The 20056-nt window shown below is 42.7% G+C and overlaps 2 protein-coding genes across 3 annotated transcripts in view; one reads left to right on the top strand and one right to left on the bottom strand.

Moving 5' to 3' along the window:
- The window catches only part of LOC136831347 (HMG box-containing protein 4-like), a 354987-nt gene that overhangs the window by 86892 nt on the left and 248039 nt on the right, over positions 1-20056 (top strand). The gene's annotated exons all lie outside the window — the stretch shown is intronic.
- Positions 1764-4769, bottom strand: LOC136831346 (uncharacterized). Its single transcript, XM_067091653.1, has 2 exons — positions 3944-4769; positions 1764-3839 (listed from the first exon to the last, which is right to left on the bottom strand). Exons 1-2 carry the CDS (start codon positions 4133-4135, stop codon positions 1764-1766), a joined length of 2268 nt encoding a protein of 755 aa, XP_066947754.1. The 5' UTR covers positions 4136-4769.

The following is a 20056-nucleotide window of genomic DNA, read 5'->3' as shown; positions in this document are numbered from 1 at the left end:
TGGGTCAGTATGGGCTTGGGAATCCGAAGACTCCGCAATCCCAGTTCCTGAAGAAGAGGGAACCAATTGCTCTTCGGCCAATAGGGGGCTACTAGGGCTGGTTGACCTTTGAATGTCCTGAGTTTGTGTAATACTTTCAGCAGTAAATTTATTGGAGGGAACAGATAAATTTTCTCCCAATTGTTCCAATCTATTGTCATTGCGTCCGTGGCGTACGCCTGAGGGTCCAGGTTGGGGGCCACATAACAGGGGAGCTTGAAGTTGCTCTCCGTCGCGAACAGATCCACCTGGAGACCCGGAACCCGGCGGCAAATCCATTTGAAAGATTCCGCGTCCAGGGACCACTCCGTCTCCAACGGAGTAGCCTGGACAGGGAATCCGCCACCACGTTCCGTACCCCTGCTAGGTGGGTAGCTGACAGGTGCCAGCCGTGCTTGTTCGCCAGGGAGAAGATAGCAACCATTACTTGGTTTACTCGACCTGATTTGGAGCCGCCCCTGTTGATGCAATGAACTACCACTGCGCTGTCCAATACCAGCCTGATATGAATCCGGTTGGGGGGGCGGATTTTCTTTAAAGTTAGAAAGACCGCCATAGCTTCCAGGGTGTTTATATGGAACTGCTGAAACATTGTGGACCACGTTCCTTGTACTTTTTGTTTTGGAGAATATCCCCCCCAGCCGCTTAGGGAAGCGTCTGTGTGGACAACTAGTGCCGGAGGGGGAAATTGAAGCGGAACTGACTTGGAGAGGCCCCTGACTGTGGCCCAAGGCCGCAGTCTTGTTTTTAAGATTCGAGGGATGGAGGAGACCTTGTCTCTGAGCTTGACATTGGCTCGACTCCGCCACACTCTGTTTATGTCTTTTAGTTTCGCTTTTAAGAGCAGGTCTGTCACTGAGGCAAATTGAAGGGACCCAAGGACCCTTTCTTGGGATCGGCGGGATGCCGATTGATTTTTGAGAAATTTCCTGGTGAGAGATGCTATCTCCTTCCTCTTGGGAGGCGGGAGAGATAACGTGTGAGAAGACAGATCCCACTGGAGGCCCAGCCACTGAAACCGGGACTCCGGAGTCAGGCGGGACTTTTCTCTGTTCAGTTGAAAACCTAACGACTCCAGGAAGTTGATGACTATGGTCGTAGCCTTCTGACACTCTAGAACTGTTGGTGCCCAAATTATCCAATCGTCTAGGTACGCTGCTAGGGATATCCCTCGGGACCGGAGTTGTTGAACTACCGTGTCCGCCAGCTTGGTGAATACCCTGGGCGCAATGTTTAGACTGAAGGGCATGACCTTGAACGAGTAGGCTTGATTCCCCAGTCTGAAACCGAGGAACTGAGAGAAGTTCTGCGCAATCGGGACGTGATAATAAGCGTCTGAAAGATCGATAGAGGTGGTGACGGCTCCACGCGGAAGTAGAGTCCGTACCTGAGCTACTGTAAGCATGCGAAACTTGTCGCATTTTATGTAGAGATTTAGACGCGACAGATCCAGGATCACTCTTTGCTGATCTGAGTCTTTTTTGGGAACTGTGAATAACCTGCCTTGAAATTTTAGGTGCCTTACTTTCTTTATTGCTCGTTTGTTGAGCAATTCTGCCACATAATCCTGTAGGATTGATGAGGGTGGCTGGTAAAACCTGTTCGGAGGAGGAGGGTCCTTGATCCAGCTCCATCCCAGACCTTTGGACACAATACTGTGTGCCCAAGGGCTGAAGGTCCATTGGTCCCTGAACCAATACAGGCGACCACCTACCTGTGTTTTCTCAGTGGGAGGAAGCGGGTTTGTTCCCTCTACCACGTCCAGGTTTTCCTCTTGGGGTGGTGTTTGCCTTTCCTCTGTGAGGGGCCCTGCCTCTTCCCCCCCTTGCGATCCTGTTAAGGCCGTGAAAGTAACCACGGCCCTCATAGGTTGGGTTGTATGCTGGTGAAGCAACATACGATGGCGCAGCAAGGGAATGAGCTGGTTGGACCAGCACATATTGTTGGGGGTGAGCTTTTGAGGTGGAGGGCTGTGCCACTGCCGAGACCGGGACGGCTTGAACTACCGCCTGCTGGTGGGGCCTCTTATGCCTCCTAAAACGTTTACCTCCTCTCGTCTGGGGGCCGCCAGATTCTGGGGTCTTGCGCTTGTAGGCAGAGATGCCCCAGCGAGAGCGCAGACTCTGGTTGGCCCTTGTAGCCTCAGTCATGACATTCGTAACCTCTTCTTCTGGGAAGAGGTTAGGCCCCCAGATCGAGCTCTTTACGAGCTTGTTAGGCTCGTGACGGATAGTAGCATTTGTAAAGATAAACTTTCTGCATTCCAGTCTGGCCATGATGAACTCAAAAAGGTCAGACTGAAAGCCAGCTAGCAGGGACTTAGCCAAGACCTGGAAAAATGGCTCGTCCGCGCAGGAGACGGCAGTGGCTTCCGTGAGGCAGACGGAGTTCAGGGACCGGGCTAGCTTAGTCCGGGCATCAAACTCCGCCTTTATCAAAGATTCCGGCAGCTTGGGGAGTTCCTCACTAAACTGTGAGGAAGCACAGAAGGGGTCCAACTTCCCGACCGTGAAGGTGGACGGAGCATCCATCCAGAACTCATCACTTCCCGGGAACACCAGGGAAGTGGGGTCTGTTTCTCTCAGCTGCGGTAACGGATTACCTTCAAAGCACACTCGGGCCGTAGCCAGGGCGACTTTGTTCAAACAGGGAGTTGGTAAGTTGTCTCCCAGGGCAAACATAGTGAAGTTGCCCTTGAAAGGAGTCAACTTTGTGTTGTCTGCCTGCCACTCCGTCAGAGTGCGCAGGAGAGACGACTGAGCTTGGTCCCTAGGGATGATGACAGTCTCCCTGGGAACCTTATCAGAACGTATCCATGCTTCCTCTGTCAATCTTACGAAGCCTGGATACGGGGGCAAAAGATCGGCGGGGAAGAATTCTAACTCCTCCAACCGTCTCGTGCCAAGACCTTCAATAGTGAGTTTGCCATCATGTTGGATGGCCCGGAGGGCGAAACGCCAAGGGTTACCGACATCGAAAGGCGGGAGGTCCGCTGTGTCGGGAATGACATACTGGGGTTCGGCTGGGGGTGGATTAGCCATTCCCGCCAGCATGTTGTCATAAGTGGCAAACTTTTCGGATATCTTATTGTCATAAGTGGCAAACTTTTCGGATATCTTATTGAATTTATCGTTGATATCCTCAGAGAATCTTTGAAACATCTGGTTCGCGAAAGCCTCCGCGTCAAAGGCAGGTTGGCGAGGAGGGCTTGGTTTTGCTGCCCTCTTACTCGCGCCTTTGCCGGAGGAACCAGACTTGCTCCCGGAGGCTACAGGTGCTGAGACCTTAGCCTTCGACGGGGGAAAAGGCGATGCTTTCTTGGAGGACGAGGACTTATAGCCCTTCGCCTTCCATGAAGTCTTCAACTTCAACTTGGGGATAGCTGATGGAGCTCTATCACCCAAGGAGGAAGACTTCCCAAAACCTGAAAAGGAAGAAACAGAAGAAGCTGGGGAATCAAAAAGGGGGCCCGCCCCAACAACCTCACCTACCTCGCTACTTACCCCCTGGTCCTGTTCGGTAGCCATAGGTTCTAGGTCTAAGTCCAAGGCGGCGACGTCCTCTGAAACCTCAGTGTAGAGGATATCCACTTGGGGTGGCTGGGTCGCATCCCGGATCTGCTGGATGATGGGGGTGGCAAGATCTTCTGGCACTGCGGCCGCCACCCGTGCGCCGGGGTAGAGCAGGTCCCTCAACTTCGCGTCGAGGACGTAGGGCTTCCCCGACGGAACATTCCTACCAAACCCAGCCACCCAGGCCCGGAGAGATTCCAAGGCCGACTTCTTGGAGGACTCGTCCGCCTGAAAGAAAGCCAGCAATTAGCTAAGGGCGAAAAAACAGTCCGGGAACCACGTAAACAAAATTCAAAATGAGGAGCGTAAAACGGAGGAAGGCTGTCACTTACCGACTTATCCTGGATGGTTGCGCACAAGGCGAAGCAAACCTCACAACCATCGGGGTGCCAGACTACCAGATCGTCGAGCCGGACCGCACAACCAGCGTGGGTCCGGCACACTACGTGACCATAAGGTTGTTGCAGTGACGCGGTACACCCCGGCTCCTCACAGCGAACAGTCTGTAAGTGGAAAATGTACATGAACCTACCACTCTAAGCAATCTAAAGCCGGCAAGGCCGGGAATTTCAACTGCAACCGGAATACTCCAGTGGAGAAGAAATCCCTTATCATAAACTAGGCCAATAAGCTCCAAAATACACAGAGTGGAAGGTAAGACTTCCAGACCCTGGAATACTCCGGGGAATGAAAGGAATGAGACAACAAGAACTCACCGCAGGGGTTGCCAGTAAAAATAACGGCGGAACCCCCGGGCGTAGAACCGGACTCACGTTTAAAAATAAGGAGAGTACTCCGTTAGATAACACAGATATTTAAATACGTATATCATGAACAATAACATTAAACAAGTGACGGTATAAAGGGCAAATGCTCCGGAGACCGGAGGGATCCGCTCCCCTTATATAAATAAATAAATCCCTCTTCACTTACTTCCCCGCCAGAGAAACAAGGTGGGCAAGATGCTCGTATATTCATAACATAAACCGGAGCAAGTATAATAACCCAGCCGAGTAACCCGACGTGGAGAAAGAAGTGCGGGATAGAGTGTTCGAACACGTTCAAGCTACGAGTGAACGAACCACCAACACCAACACAGCGATGCTAGGGACTGTATGGGAGGGAGCGAATCCCTCTACCAAATGGAGAAGTCCCTGAACTCGGAGAAAATGCCATCTAGCGCGTCACACCGCACGAGTAGAGCAAGGCTGGAAGGGTGGGGGGAGGGGGTGGAGCAGGGGAGAATGGTAGGCTACCAAGAAAGAGAACAGGAGACAGGGGAAAACATATAACCCGCTCAACTGCACACATACACCACTCCAAGAAAAATGAAACTTGGGAGGGTGGCCTACTACTAAGGGAGGGAAGCGACCAAGCCTCGATGCCCGACTCCTGCCTAGGCAAAGCCTAATAGGGACCTAACCTAGTATAGGCTAGGAAAATGGAAGGAGTGCGGAGGGGAGGAGGAACAAACAAGGAGAGAAATTTTGTGCCGAGAACCAACCGGGATCGAGAAGAGGGGGCAAGAAGGCGAATAGCCTAGAGGAGACACATCCAAAGAACTCTATTCCCCCAAAGGAAGGAAGAGAACTAAGGGGCTCACTCTGCCCACCAAAAAACGACCCCAGAGGAAACAGCAACCAAAACTCCCTCAACCTGATGGACCTCCACGCCGAGGGCAAGGGGATGGAAGCAAATAAACCTACTCCACTAAAAAACCATCACACATAAATATGGAAATAAAAATGTGCTCAATAGGGTGCGTAGCCTACCTCGGGGCAACGGTTAGATCTGAGGCTGCCGCTACCACGAGGAGGTAAACGATGGTAAAATAAATGAAACGATGGTAAAATAAATGAACCAAGAGCACTATCGCCAAGAATAAAATAAATAAATGGCCTAATACAGACTAAAATAATAGGGAACCCAACCTGGGGGGGAACCTGGACGGGCATCACCCTCAAAAGGGCCGGTAGGCCAAAATTTATGTAAATTTCGAAAAAAAGGGGGCCCACACCGAGGAAACCCGCCAGGAGGAGAACCATGGGGCAAAAAATATATCATCTATAACGACAAGGAGACAACCCCAACAGAAAAGAACTGATGGGGTCGCCTCGCATGATCGACATGGCTGGCGGGGGACGCCGTGGCGTAATAAGATCTCAATATATATATAAAAACGAGACCAAAACAGCCAAAATATAGAACAAAAAACCCACAATAAGATGGTACTTAACTTGGAGATAGTAAAGCTGCTCGATGACATGGTGAAAGATGAATAAATCCACAAAAAGGCACGAGCACACAAAAGGAAAAGGTAACGCGATCACGTGCTAGAAAATGGAATGAGGTAGGTGGCGCTAGTGTCGCCGGCCCTGGCGGGTATTGGGTGTAGGGGCTGTAACGGCTCACCGCTCTATTCCGGGGTTTTGATAGGGAGAGATCTTTCGAGTAAGTCTCCGTGGTAGTGATCTTTCACTCACCCTTCGTTATACCGATGTCTTCCCTGGAGAAGACGCTCGAACTGGGGGTAGTAACCCCAGCTTTCCTGAAAGCTCTTTTTTCTCTGGTATATCTAGCATATTATACCTAGAAATTCGTGCTGTAATGGAATTTCACCGGCTGACACGGGACTGAACTCAGAAATAGGTTTTTCCCACGTCAAAACCTGTTCTTTGATAGCATAGCCGCTGTTCGTCCTCAAAGGAGATTACAAAAGAAACTGACAGGTGACGAAATGGTTTAGCTCCTAATGAATAAATCCTAACAACCCAGATTAATTTTTGATCCGAAGTATAGTCACAGGTTATTAACAATTTTCTTTATTCGGGATACCCATAGGGTTTGGCAATAAAGAACAGGAAACAGCACGAACCAATATATGTATTATTCTTTGTGGTTTGAAGGTGGCTTACCTAATTATGTTGGGTCTGGCTGAGGGATTATTCCACCTTCCCCAGCAGTATCTCAGTATGACCAGCGCTTTAATGGCAATAGTGTTTCAGGAATTTTTTATTCAGGTAAAGTCTCAGTTTCATATAAGTAACTTACCAGGTAATTACATAGCAGCTGTAGCTTACTCTTTGTTCTGTTCCTTTTCCTCGAGTTTAGTTAATTTATTAGCTTATTTATAATTTGAAGATATTGTAAGGGTTTGATGGACCTGTTCGCAGTAGCAATTCTGTTGTTTTTTGTGTAAAAATTGAAAAGCTTTTGAAATATCATTTGGAGAAATGCCCACTGTCACGGAACAACAGAGGGCTGTTGATAACCCCAGCCCCAACAGTTTCTTTTCTGCCAGCTTTAGACGTAACATCTGATGTTTTTGGCAGCTGCGGTTGGAGTTTTTATCTCTTTTTTGCAGGATTTGCTGATGTTCTCTTTGTTCTGTTAGCTTTTCAGCTGAGCTTAGTTAATTTATGAGTCCCATCTCCCAGCTCGGCTCCAGCTGTTAAACAAGAGGCGCCAGCACCAACCCTCTCAGAGATGTCATGCCAGTCTTCTGCTTGTCACTCATCTTCTTCACCTCCACCTGAGAGAGTTAAGTTATCAGTCACCAAGCACCCATATACTTTAGTTTTACCAGACCACTGAGCTGATTAACAGCGGATCCATCTTTTGCTCATATACAGCAACAGTTAGCAGATGTTCTGGTCCTGCTGCAGAAGACACCTTCTGTACTGGCGCCTCCCCGAGACATAGCTTTGTCTCCGGTCTCTTCCACAGAGGAGGAGGTAGTTCAAGAAACGACTCCCACTGCATATGCTTCTCTTTTGAGGTATTTCCTAGCAAATTTTCCGTTGCATTTCCAGCCAGCTGCTCCAGTTTCTCCTGCCTCTACCTTCCTTACGAGGAATCGGGTAGACTAGCACTCATCTCCCCAAGATGGTTCTTTCTTCCTCTGCGAGGAAAGCTTTGAAAGAGGTAGAAGATTGGCTCGCTATGAAGAGAGAGCAAGGGAAGGCCACTTTTGCTTTTCCTCCAGTGAGACTCACTGCCAGAAGATACTTGTCGTATGCTACAGGAGAAGCTCCATCCTTGGGAGGTGCTACCTCATCCCAAGGTGACCTCTGGACTGATTGACTCAGCTCATCAATCCGCCTTTTCATTGGCTAAGGTTTTCTTTGCTTCCTCAGAGCTGGATCATTTAGTCAAGCACATGTGCAAAGTCCTCGAGGTGTTTAGTTTCCTCGACTGGACGATCGGGACCCTCGCCAGGAAGATAGAGGACTACGATGTGTTGGCAACAGACCTGTCAGTAGATGGGCTCTGTGTTTTTTCATGCACTGATAAAGCCATTCGAGATGGCTCCTTGGAGCTTGCAGCCCCCTTTTTCCATTGGAGTCCTGAAGAAAGGTAGCTGTGGTACTCCTTCACCACAAAGGGAGTGACTTCAGTTCAGAAGTCAGCATTGTTATTTTCTCCCTTGGATGAGCAGTACCTGTTTGTACAATTGGCTGTGAAGGAGACTGCCACCGATTTACAGAAGAAATTGACTCAGGATCTTTTGGCCCAGTCGTCCAAGCGCCCGAAAGAGTCTTCTGCTTTTGCTGTGAAATATGTCTCTCCTTTGCAACAGCAGCCTTTCATGAAGGCAGACAGGGTCTCTCGACCAAACCTCATTCCAAATTACGATTCACTGCTAGGTCTGTCAAGAAGACCTCAGCCAAACCTTCTTCCAAGAAATGACTCCTCTACCTTTTGTGCACCTGTAGGAGCCAGACTCCTCCTCTTCTGGGAAAAGTAGAGCACCAGAGGCTTAGAGCCTTGGACATCAAAGTTCTCAAGGAGGGCTACTCTATTTCATTCAAGGAGTACCCTCCACTTGTGTCTTGCCAGTCGCATTGACAGCGTTACTCAGAGGTCTCCAAGAAGTTTGCAGCTCTGGCAGAGGAAGTGTCATCTCTCCTCAAGAAAAGGGCCATAGAAGTAGTAGAAGACCACACTACCATAGTCTTATACAGTCGCCTGTTCCTAGTCCCCAAGTCATTAGGGGTGTGGAGACCTGTCCTTGATGTCACTGCTTTGAACTTCTTCATACAGAGACAAATCAGTCTGTGCTATCATCCATTCAACCTGGTGACTAGATGATCACCCTGGATATGCAGGATGTGTATCTCCATATCCCAGTACATCCAGAGTCCAGGAAATACCTAAGATTTGTCTGCAAGGGCAGGGTCTTTCAATTTCGAGCACTACTGTATATTTCAGGCTCTCCACGCCCCTCAGATATTTATGCGAGTCCTTGCACCCCTTGCAAAGCGGCTACACCATCTAGGTATCAATGCATGCTTGTACTTTGGATGATTGGCTTCTCCGTTAACTGTCGCAGGAACAGTGCATGAAGGATCTTCAGACAACCCTTTTACTTGCACAGGAACTAGGATTATTGATGAACTTTGAGAAATCATAGATGACCCCAACTCGGGAGATCCTCTATTTGGGGATGAGGATAAACTCTCTTGAGTTTTCAGGCTTTTTTGTCCCCCAAAAGGATAGAGTCCTGGCTTCAGTCAGTACAAGATCTCCTTGCGCTACTGTCGTGTTCGGCAAATCGGTGGATGAGCCTATTGGGAATGCTCTCATCCATCAGTTTGTGAAATTAGGGAGACTGCACATGAGACCTCTTCAGTTCTTCCTGAGGGCAAACTGGAACAGAAGGAAGCAACCAGACTCAGTGATGTTCCCCATAGTGTCGGGTATAAAGTCGGACCTGCGGTGGTGGACATCTGAAGGCAGACTTCTAGAGGGAAAGTCTCTACTCCTTGTGAACCCCGACCTCTTCTTCAATGCAGACGCCTCAGACTGAGGCTGGGTAGCCCTTCTGGGCAACTTAAAAACTTCTGGTACATGGTCTCCGGAACAACGGAACAACAGAGTCTGCACATAAATGTCAAAGAGCTGACTGCCATTCATTTGGACCTGATGCACTTTATAAAAGCAGTCACAGACAAGACCTTGGTGGTGTATTCTGACAACACCACTGCTCTCTCCTACATAAAGAAACAAAGGGGAACCCACTCCTTCTCCCTTTGCAAGGCAGCGAAGGACCTGGTCATTTCAGCTGATTAGGATCGGGTCAAGATTCACCAGGTTCATCCAAGTGAAGATGAATGTCTTAGCAGACGAACTAAGTCGGAAAGGACAGGTCTTCCAGCAGAATGGACTTACAGTCTGCAACAGACGGATCCTCAGGCATGGGTGACAGACGCCGTGCTGATAAACTTGTCAAACTTGACCACTACGCCTTCCCTCCATTCAACATGTTCCTGTCCCTTCACAATGTGACCCCCTCGAAGTAGGTTCCTTCACGTGGTGAGGGGGTAAGGGGCCCTGGCTTTTCTTCTTCGTTCTTATGAAGAATAAGAGCCCGGGCCCTGACGGATCACCTACAAACCTTTCGATTTAAATAGCGTGGATATTTTCACTTTCGTACAAATTTCTTGGACCTGGTAAATAGGAAAAGGTATCATAGCTGGGATTGGGTTTATATCCGAAGCTAAATAGTGAGAACTGTGGCAGGACCATCAACTGCCCGATAATGTTCGGACCTGAGTTTTCAGGCGGAACTATTCTACGGGACTGGACCACATTGGATTCCAGGGGGTCTAGTTCTGGGAATAGGACTCTTGGCATTCTGTCTGGTTTGCCCATAATGTGATTAGGTGGGGATGATTGTATTCTAGTAATGCTCTCAGTCCTATCAAGCAGGTTGGCTTACACTTGAGCCACTCTAATCATGTTGTGCCATCCCCCTTTGGGGTAGGGTAGGGATGCGGACATTTGGGAGTCGGTTCTCACTTGTGCCATTAGTGGAGGAATGAACTCCATGAAAGGCTGATGATATCTTTTTAAGGTTTTCAGGTTGTTTTTTTTTTTCCTCCCTCAAATCTTTATGCAAAGTGAAAATAAAGATTCGAGTACCCTGGGCCCTTTGATGGTAGTGACTTGGCACAGATGACGACCGATGGAACCTCTTGTAACAACCTTTCTTTGGAAAAAACAATAAAAGAATCCAAATATAATCACACTGGAACCTTATGCTCCAGTACACAACAAATAAAAAAAAAGTAAATATCGTCTTGACCCAACCTTGACTCACTTCGACTCCCTCTTTGGGAGTGGAAGTTGGTCAAGGTTTCTAACCATGGAAACAGAACAGCAAATCTCAGCCCTAAAGTTAGAAAACTTCTTATTAAAAAGACACTCAATGACAGAAATGTCGTTTAGACAAATAAAAATGAAGACGTGGCTTATAGAAGCCACAACAAAAAACCAGTCTGAGGACTATCTATCAATAAAAAGTGTTGACAATGTAAATGTAAAAGTAAAAAAACATGACACTATGAACAGCATTCAGGGTACTATTGTACTTCCTGAAAATAATGACGAACCAGTTGACAAAAATATACTGTTGGACTCTCTTAAAATGAGATATACCAAAATCCAAGACTGTGAGGTATATATAATACCAAGTAAACAAAATAATAAAGCATTAAGAATTGCAAAAATAAAATTTGAGGGTCAAGAGTTACCTCAAAAATAAAAATTTTGGGTCAAAATAGAGAATTGAGACCTTATGTTCCCAAACCGCTACAATGTCTAAATTGTAGTAAGTATGGACACACAAAGAAAAACTGTCAGAAATGAACCTGTATGTGCTTATTGTGGATCTAACAGAACATGCCACACAATGGAAATGTAGTGAACCCAAATGTGTAAACTGTGGACAGGATCATCATGCTAGGTCCAAGGAGTGTGTGTACTACATATACAATACAGAGTTGAAAATGTTGCAAGAACGAACAGGGATGTCTATCAGAGAGGCTAAATTGGAATTAAAAGTGAGAGGAATGCAAGATCCATCTAAGAAACATTCATATTCCTCAATAACAAGAGCAAAAAAATGAAGCAAAAATGGAAACAGATAGAAATAACAGAGCACAGACAAGTAAATCTCAAGAAAAAATTAATAATTTAGAAATAAAAAATAAAATTGTAAAAATAAAGAAACAGGTACAAATGAGATGGATAATATTTTGTCCAATTCATTTGAAATATTAATGCAGATAGAAACACAGGAGGATGCTGCTACTAAAGTGACAGAAGAGGGTAGAGATAGACAGGAAATTAAAGATAAAAAGGCCTTTGGAGAGAACACCACCCAAAACGAAGAAACCAACTATTATTAGAGAAACATCAGTTAAACCAAAGATAAAGGAGATGAAAAAAGGAACAAAAACAAAAACAAGCTAAGAATATACCTTTATCTCCTAAAATAATAATAGAACCTATGAAGGCAAATGTCGAGAAACACTGAAGAAGTGAAAGAGAATCATACCATAGATGGTAATGATTATGTCAAGGGAGAAGAGATTACTCCTTCTCCAGTAATTGGAACAAGAGCAAATGAAAAGAGAAATACACATGATAATACTTGTGGATGTAATGATTGTTTCATTGAATTATGCAATAACAACAAAAGCATAACAAAAGATGGTTTAACAAACATTATAAGAAATTTTATGAAATATAGAAAAAGAAAACACAGATTTGAGTAACCATGAAAAAGGGTGCATGTGCATTGAGCACTTAGTCTATTATAAGGAAAAACAGATGAATGTCGTGAGTAAATTATTAGAAAAATTCCAAATTGATAATACAAAAAAGGGAGTAAAACCCGACCACTATAAAAAAATATTTTCAATAGTTATATTATACAATGGAACGTAAATGGTCTACAGACCAGATTACACCTAGGAGAAATACAACGGTTATTAAAAGAATATGAACCAATGATATTATGTTTGCAACATGTCAACAAAACAATATTAACGATAGGTAAATATACCTTAGCATCTGCATCTAGAGAGGAAGAAGGAAATTTAGGTACTGCTATATATGTACATAACAAAGTATGTTATGACAAAGTACCTGTAAAATTTACTGATCTGCAAATATCGAGTATTAGAATACGAATAAAAACGATAATTATGTAATTCATAATTTGTACAATCAACCTAATAAAAATTATGACGTTGACAAAATCAAAGAATTACTTAATAATACTAAGGAACCAACGTTAATAGTAGGTGATTTTAATGCCCACAACCCAATGTGGGACTGTAATTGTACAGAATCAAATAGAGCAGGAATTAAAATAGAGGAATTCATAGATTCATATGACATGTGCTGTATAAATGATGACGAAATCAGCACATATTTTTCTAAAACACATGGAACATATTCCTCAATTGACCTAACTCTATGTACAACAAACATAGTAGACAGATTGGACTGGAATACAGTAGATGACTTGCATACAAGTGATCATTTCCCATATTAATTTCTTTATTACAAAATAACCCCACCAAACATGCCCCTCGATATAACATTTATAAAGCAGATTGGGAACAATATGAATTCCACACCAGAAATATCCCACCATTTGAATATTTGAAAGACCATAATGAAACTAATAAATTTCTTGTTGATTTCATTACAAATGCTGCTGATAAAGCAATACCAAAATCCAAATCTCATCCAACAAAACACAAAGTCCCATGGTGGTCTGAAAAACTAACAGAATTAATAAAAATAAAACACCAAATTGGAAGACGACTAAATAATTTGAATAGAAAATTCAGTAAATTAAACAAAACGTTACCAATATTAGAAGGAACCTTACAAAAACTGACTATATTATTATTAGAAATTGATACATTAAAACCTCTGTATAATAAAATATCTGCAAAGTTTAAAAGAGAAGTAATACAAGGAAGAATCATTTCATGGAAAAAAAATGTATCAGATCTCTCTAAAAATACTCCCATACAAAAAATATGGGAAAATTCAGGAAAATAAATGGTACCCATGTTAAACCACCTAGACATGCCATAATAAAAGATGGGAAAAGAATTCTTGATCCTAAAGAAATAAGTAATATAATAGGTGAAAATTTAGCAAAAGTAAGTAGCAACAAAAATTTAAATGAGCATTTCCGCAAAAGGAAAATAATGTAGAATTAATAAAAATAAATTTTGAAACAATAGAAGATATATATTATAATAGAAAATTTAATATGGAAGAGCTGAAATTTGCTCTGTTGAACAGCAATAAATCTGCCCCTGGAGGTGACAGTATTTGTTTTGAAATGATCTGCCATTTAGCACCTTTGGCAAAGACATACTTGTTAGAGTTTTATAACCACTTATGGCTTAGAAATTTATTTCCTGATGAATGGCGTAAAGCTATAATTATTCCAATCCCCAAACCTGGAAAAGATCCCAGTAATGTAAGCAATTACAGACCAATTTCTTTAACAAGTTGTATGTGCAAATTACTAGAGAAATGGTAAATGCTCGACTAACATGGCACATACGAGAAAATAAAATTTTAACTCCCACTCAGTTTGGGTCACAGTGAAACAGATCTACATTAGATTCTCTCTGTAACTTAGAAGACCATATACGCCGAGGTTTTGAACGAAAACAAATTACTGTAGCTGTCTTTTTGACATTGAAAAAGCATATGACACTACATGGAGGTATGCTATATTAAAAACTTTACAAAACAACAACATCTGTGGACATTTACCTAGGTTTATACAAAACTTTTGACAAATCGCAGTTTTCAGGTGAGAATTGATGATGTTCTGTCTAGAACATTTCCTCTAGAAAATGGTGTTCCACAGGAAAGCGTCCTTAGTGGCACACTGTTTACGTTAGCAATTAATGATATCAGTAAAAATCTACCTACTGGTATTAAAAGTAACTTGTATATGGATGATTTTGCCATATATTATTCAGCATCTCGAATAAAACATGCAGAACGAATCATTAATAAAAGCATAGTAAAAATAGATGAATGGGCTTTATCTGTGGGCTTTAAATTTTCCATAGATAAAACCAAGCAATCATGTTTTATAAAAACAAAAATGGAAAAAAGGAGAGGAAATAGACTTAGAAATCAGAAACCATAGTATACCAATTGGCCAAACAGCAAAATTTTTAGGATTAGTATTTGATACTCACATGAACTGGAAAGCCCACATAACATACATGAAATCAAAATGTAAAAGAGCATTAAACCTAATTAAAAACTGTCGAACACTACTTGGGGAGCCGATAGACATACCCTTACTTGATTGTATAAAGCAACAGTGCTGTCTATCGTTGATTATGGAAGTGAAATACATGGCTCGGCATCAGATGCAACGCTGAAAACGGTAGACCCAATTCATAATGAGGGTCTTAGAATATGTTCAGGAGCTTTTCGATCATCACCAACATCTTCTCTTACAAGTTGAATGTGGTGAACTACCTCTGTCTCTCCATAGAGAGCTAGTAACGATGAAGAGTGCTCTGAGAATTCAGACAAATGATTCTCCAACCAAAAAATTATTTGGATTAAGAGATGTGTTTATAAACAATCACCACCTTCTTTCCCAATTAGAGCTAGAAGATTGTTTGAGTCACTAAATATGTATATACAATTGCCTGTAATGTTAAAATTGCCTCCTCCTTGGACAATGAATAAAATGAGAATTTGTACACACTTGAAATATTTATCAAAAAATCATTCATATACTCCAGAATACCAAAGACAACATGCAGTAGAGCATATAATCCGAAAAGGTCCACATTACTCAATATACACTGACGGATCTAAATCACAATACGGAGTGGGATATGCTGCAGTATCCCAAAACAAAACGTATCAGTTCTCCTTCCCAGACAAAGCCTCTGTATTTACAGCTGAGTTATGTGCAATAGTATCGGCCATAAAAATAATTAGAGAAGTCTCATATAATAATTTTGTAATTTATAGCGACTCCAGAAGTGCTATAGAAGCTATTCAAAGCTATAATCCCAAAAATAATATTGTACAACATATAAAGTTCTCAATCCATAAATTGTATAATAAGGGAAAAAATATTGAAATATGTTGGATCCCTGCCCATGTAGGGATTAAGGGAAATGAAGAGGCTGATAAAGCAGCTAAAGAAGCGGTCCACATGACAAGAACAAATGTAGACATCCCTATCAGTGACTATACAAAATATATAAAAACAGTCATTGTAAAAAATGGCAAAATATATGGAACGAAGAACCTGAAAATAATAAATTAAAACAGATAAAATCCAGTGTTGGAAAAATGGAATTCATCATATCAAAGAGAGAGACAAGCACAAGTAATTCTGACACATCTTGAATAGGCCATACTCGTTTGACACATGGACACTTAATGAACAGTCCATGTGGCCCTCTTCCCAAATGCCCAGATTGCAATGTGCTGATAACAGTTAAGCATATACTGTGTGAATGTCCAAAATATAACGTGCAGCGATTATCAAATTTTGGAAATAGACCGATAGAAGAAATTTTGTCAGAATCTTCAACGTTCTCAATAGCACCCATTTTAATGTTCATGAGAAGCTGCAAATTAATTGGAAAAATATAAGAAAAAACAATCAATCAGTAATGAATTTTAAAACAAGTAAATTTTATGATTTTACTTAATTTATTTTAAATTTTAATATACCTTTTTAGTGAGTATGTATGGAAGCATGAGTTTAAATGTATTTATTGTGTGAGTGTGTTCCAGTATGAAAGCGTATGCCTTTTTACAGCTTTTAATTTCATTTTCATTTTCGTTTATCATCATTGACAAGTGACCTATTAGGTCCCAGTGCTAGGCTTCTAGCCTAGACTTGTCATTCCATCCTAATCCTTCGGGCCAGCCCTATGAGAGCTGATGGTCAGCTCAGTGGTCTGGTTAAACTATTTTAATAATAATAATAATAATTCACAATGTGACAATGACCCTGATAGCTCCGTTTTGGCTGCTCAAGGAATGATTCCCAGACCTTCTAAGACTTCTTGTGGATTTTCCCAGATTGCTCCCACAAAACCCTTAGAAAAATTTTACTGCTTAGGTGAATCGGAGAAGGGATCGTGTTTTGGAAGGGGTTTGCATTCGAAGCTAATTGTGGGAGTTGTGGTGGCTGAGTCGCCACCTGATATGGTTTGGACCTAAAAGGTAGTGATGGGATCTTCCCTTTGCTATCTTGAGGGCAGAACCATCTCCAGGGATCAGCCCATCGGAATCCAAGGGGAGCTGGTTTTTAGGGATGGGACTCCTGGCTTTTGTCTGGAAGCCCGCCAATGCATTTGGGGTGGGGAGTCGGTCCCCATTAGTGGGGGCAAAACTCCCAGCAGGCAGATTGGCTTACACCTGGGCCACTGCAAGCGTATTGGTGCTATCCTGAAAGGGTAGGGTATTGGATGGACTACTGGGAGTCAACTCTCACTTGTGCCATTGGTGGAGAATGCAGATACCTGACTGATCCATGATACTTTCTTGATATAACCAAGCAGTTTTGGGTGGGTGGGTGAGGTGTGTGGCGGTCTGGTGCGTGCATGCTCGGCATCTTGGGGTCTCTGCGTGGGCTCTGGTGGGGAGTTTGGGTGGAATGGCTAGGCAGTAGAAGCTGCCTGGTTTTCCCCTTTTGATGTGTTGTTGGGGTCTGTGTGGGGGGTGGGCCCTTGGGTGTTGAGTGTGCACTTTTTGGACTTCTGCATGTGAACTGGCAATAATTTATGGATTTGGCAACCAGTTTTCCCTCCCCTGGATCCGACAACTCACTGGCACTGGCAATGACTTCTGGCTTGGAAAAGGATATTGGTACCGACTCACAGATCCCACCTCAGAAAGAAGAAACTAAGGTATGCAGCCTCTCCACAAGGAACACCACAAAAGAAAGATTCTAAGGGTGATGAAAGTCACCATAGAAAATTGACAATTTTGCATGCATATGAAATACCCCTTGAATGCCATTATGAATCTATTTTTGTATTATTTAAAAAATATGGGAAAATTTTAGAAATACATATGAACTACAATGAAGAGGGTGAGAAATGGGAAGCTTGGATCTCTTTTGATAAACACGAAGATGCCTTTAGTGCCACATGTAACATTGAAAGTATTCTTCTTCATACTTGTAATATAAAGGGAGCACTTTGTGACAAATTCCCTAGAAATTTAGATGTATATCGCCCAGCTGACTGGAATGAAAATGAGTCTCCGACTCTTGAAAATAATCTGCAGAGAGTACCTAAACTCCCCAGTGGCTTATAGCAACTGCAAAAGAGGAGAATTATAATTATTTTAAATTCAGTAAATATTTGCAAAAGAAAGTAGGCACTATAGGAATTGGTAACATTTCTAGATTTGGTGAGAAATCTGTTCTTATCCATGCAAAATTCAAAACACAATCACTTATGCTTTGCAGTTTAAAAGTAGATGATAGTGAAATGTTAGTAGATATCAAACCCAATATTAATTTTAGTTATGGAGGAGGGGTAACCTTCAAAGAAGAGATATTAGATATGTGTCCAAAACAGGTTTGGCAAATACGTAAAATTCCGAAAACTACAATGATGATTATTACTTTTGAGGGTCATAAAGTTCCCTCTCATTTGTATATAGAAAATGAAAGGGTGTCGGTACGGCCATACAAACAAAAACCATTACAGTGCTTCAACTGTTTCAGATATGGTAATCCTTCTCGAGCCTGCAAAAATGATAAGTTATGTGACAACTGTTCTGCACCAGCTCATGGCGAATGCACATTAGGCATGCAGTGCATTAACTGTAATCTGGGTCATAAGTCCAGTGATAGAAAATGCCCATGTTTTCAAATGGGTTATGCTAGAAGACTTCTAAGTAAGAAAAAATTATGCAAAGGCCTTGAAATCAAATATCAGCAAGCAAGATAAACCAAAAATGCCAGGTAGGCCAATGAATGCAAACATAAGTTTAGATATAAATGCCCAGCCTCCAGTTCAGATATCAGTACCTCCAATTTTGGATATTACTCCCCGTCCCTCTGCTCCTTCTTCTCCTTAGATGATCAGCCCTAGGCTGTCATCTCAGGTGCTCTCTCTGCCTGATTTAGGAGAGGAACTCGATACTCAAGAGTATGTTAATGCTCTCATAGCAGAGGGAAAATACCAACACACCTCCCCATTTTCCAATAGAAAAAGAGGGAGACCACCTTCCTTTTCCCCTCCAGTCACAAGACATACTGAAATACCTAGCAGTAGGTATGAAATATTGTCTCTAGTTGATGGATCAAAACCACTCAATTCACTCAAAATTCACAGTTGATCTACACCACAATCCTCACCAATCAGATAAGCTACATAATGTTATAAAGAGTGTAAAACCAAAAATATCTCGACCATCCTTTAAAAAGTCATCAGGAAGTAGCAATAAAATGAAAAATTCAGAACTGAGGACTTCTTTCAAAGAGTCCTCTAGAAAATAACCAGCATTTTCTCCTCCATCTTGCAGTGGAACTGTCAAGGTCTGAGGGCTAAGTATGAAGAGTGTAATATGGTCATTCATGAATTCTCTCCAGTGTTTATTTGTTTACAGGAAACGATGTTGGATATTAATACTCCTTGTCCAAGGGAATACACTGCATACCGAACTGCTTATAATCCCCAAGTAGGAAGTCATGAAGGGAGTTTGGTTGACATTCGCCATAACATTCCTCAGATATCTTTAAGTCTGCAAACTCCCCTTAAGCAGTATCGGTGCAAGTAGAATTAACTAGAAAATATACTGTTTGCTCTCTCTACTTACCTCCCAATGATGATGTCTGCCATGATGATGTAGTAGGGTTGATTAATCAACTTCCTTAACCGTTTCTTCTTGTAGGAGACATGAACAGTAGACATCCATTGTGGGGTGATGTTTTAGGTAGTAGAAAAGGAAAATCTCATAGCATCACTAGTTGAAAACGAAGACATAGGGATTCTTAATACAGGTGAGTGTACTCACTTTCATATACAAACAGGCACTTTGTCATGTATTGACCTATCCATAGCTAGTTCTATCTACCTTATTGACTTTCACTGAAGAACGCTGGATGACTGGCATACTAGTGACCATGCACCAGTAATCATTAAAAGCAGTAGTAGTCCACCAGAGCATAGATCTTGATGGTGCCTGGATAAAGCATATTGGGAGAAGTTCAGGGAATTAAATGAAATTGAAGGTGATGCAGGTGAGTTTAGCAGTGTTGATGTTGCCATTGATTTACTTAATGGTACTCTTCACACTGCTGGATTGCATTCCATTCCTAAAATCACTGGTTTATTCCGCCGTCGACCAGTTCCTTGGTGGTCGCCTGAACTCCAGTTACTTCACCGAGCCACAAGAACTGCTCTAACTAGATGTCGACGAAATCGAACAGAACTTAACATCATAGTGTATAAAAAGTGTAGAGCACAGTTCTGGCGAGCATTAAAAGCAGCCCGTCGCCAATCATGGTCATCCTTTGTTTCTTCAGTGGATAAAAGAACTCCACCTTCAGCTGTATGGAGAAGAGTCAATAAAATAGCAGGCAAATATACTCCTAACCTTCCCCCTGTATT

The sequence above is a fragment of the Macrobrachium rosenbergii genome, chromosome 48 (genome assembly GCF_040412425.1).
Source record: "Macrobrachium rosenbergii isolate ZJJX-2024 chromosome 48, ASM4041242v1, whole genome shotgun sequence".
In the NCBI taxonomy this organism is placed as follows: Eukaryota; Metazoa; Arthropoda; class Malacostraca; order Decapoda; family Palaemonidae; genus Macrobrachium; species Macrobrachium rosenbergii.
This window is presented reverse-complemented; position numbering and strand designations above follow the sequence as displayed.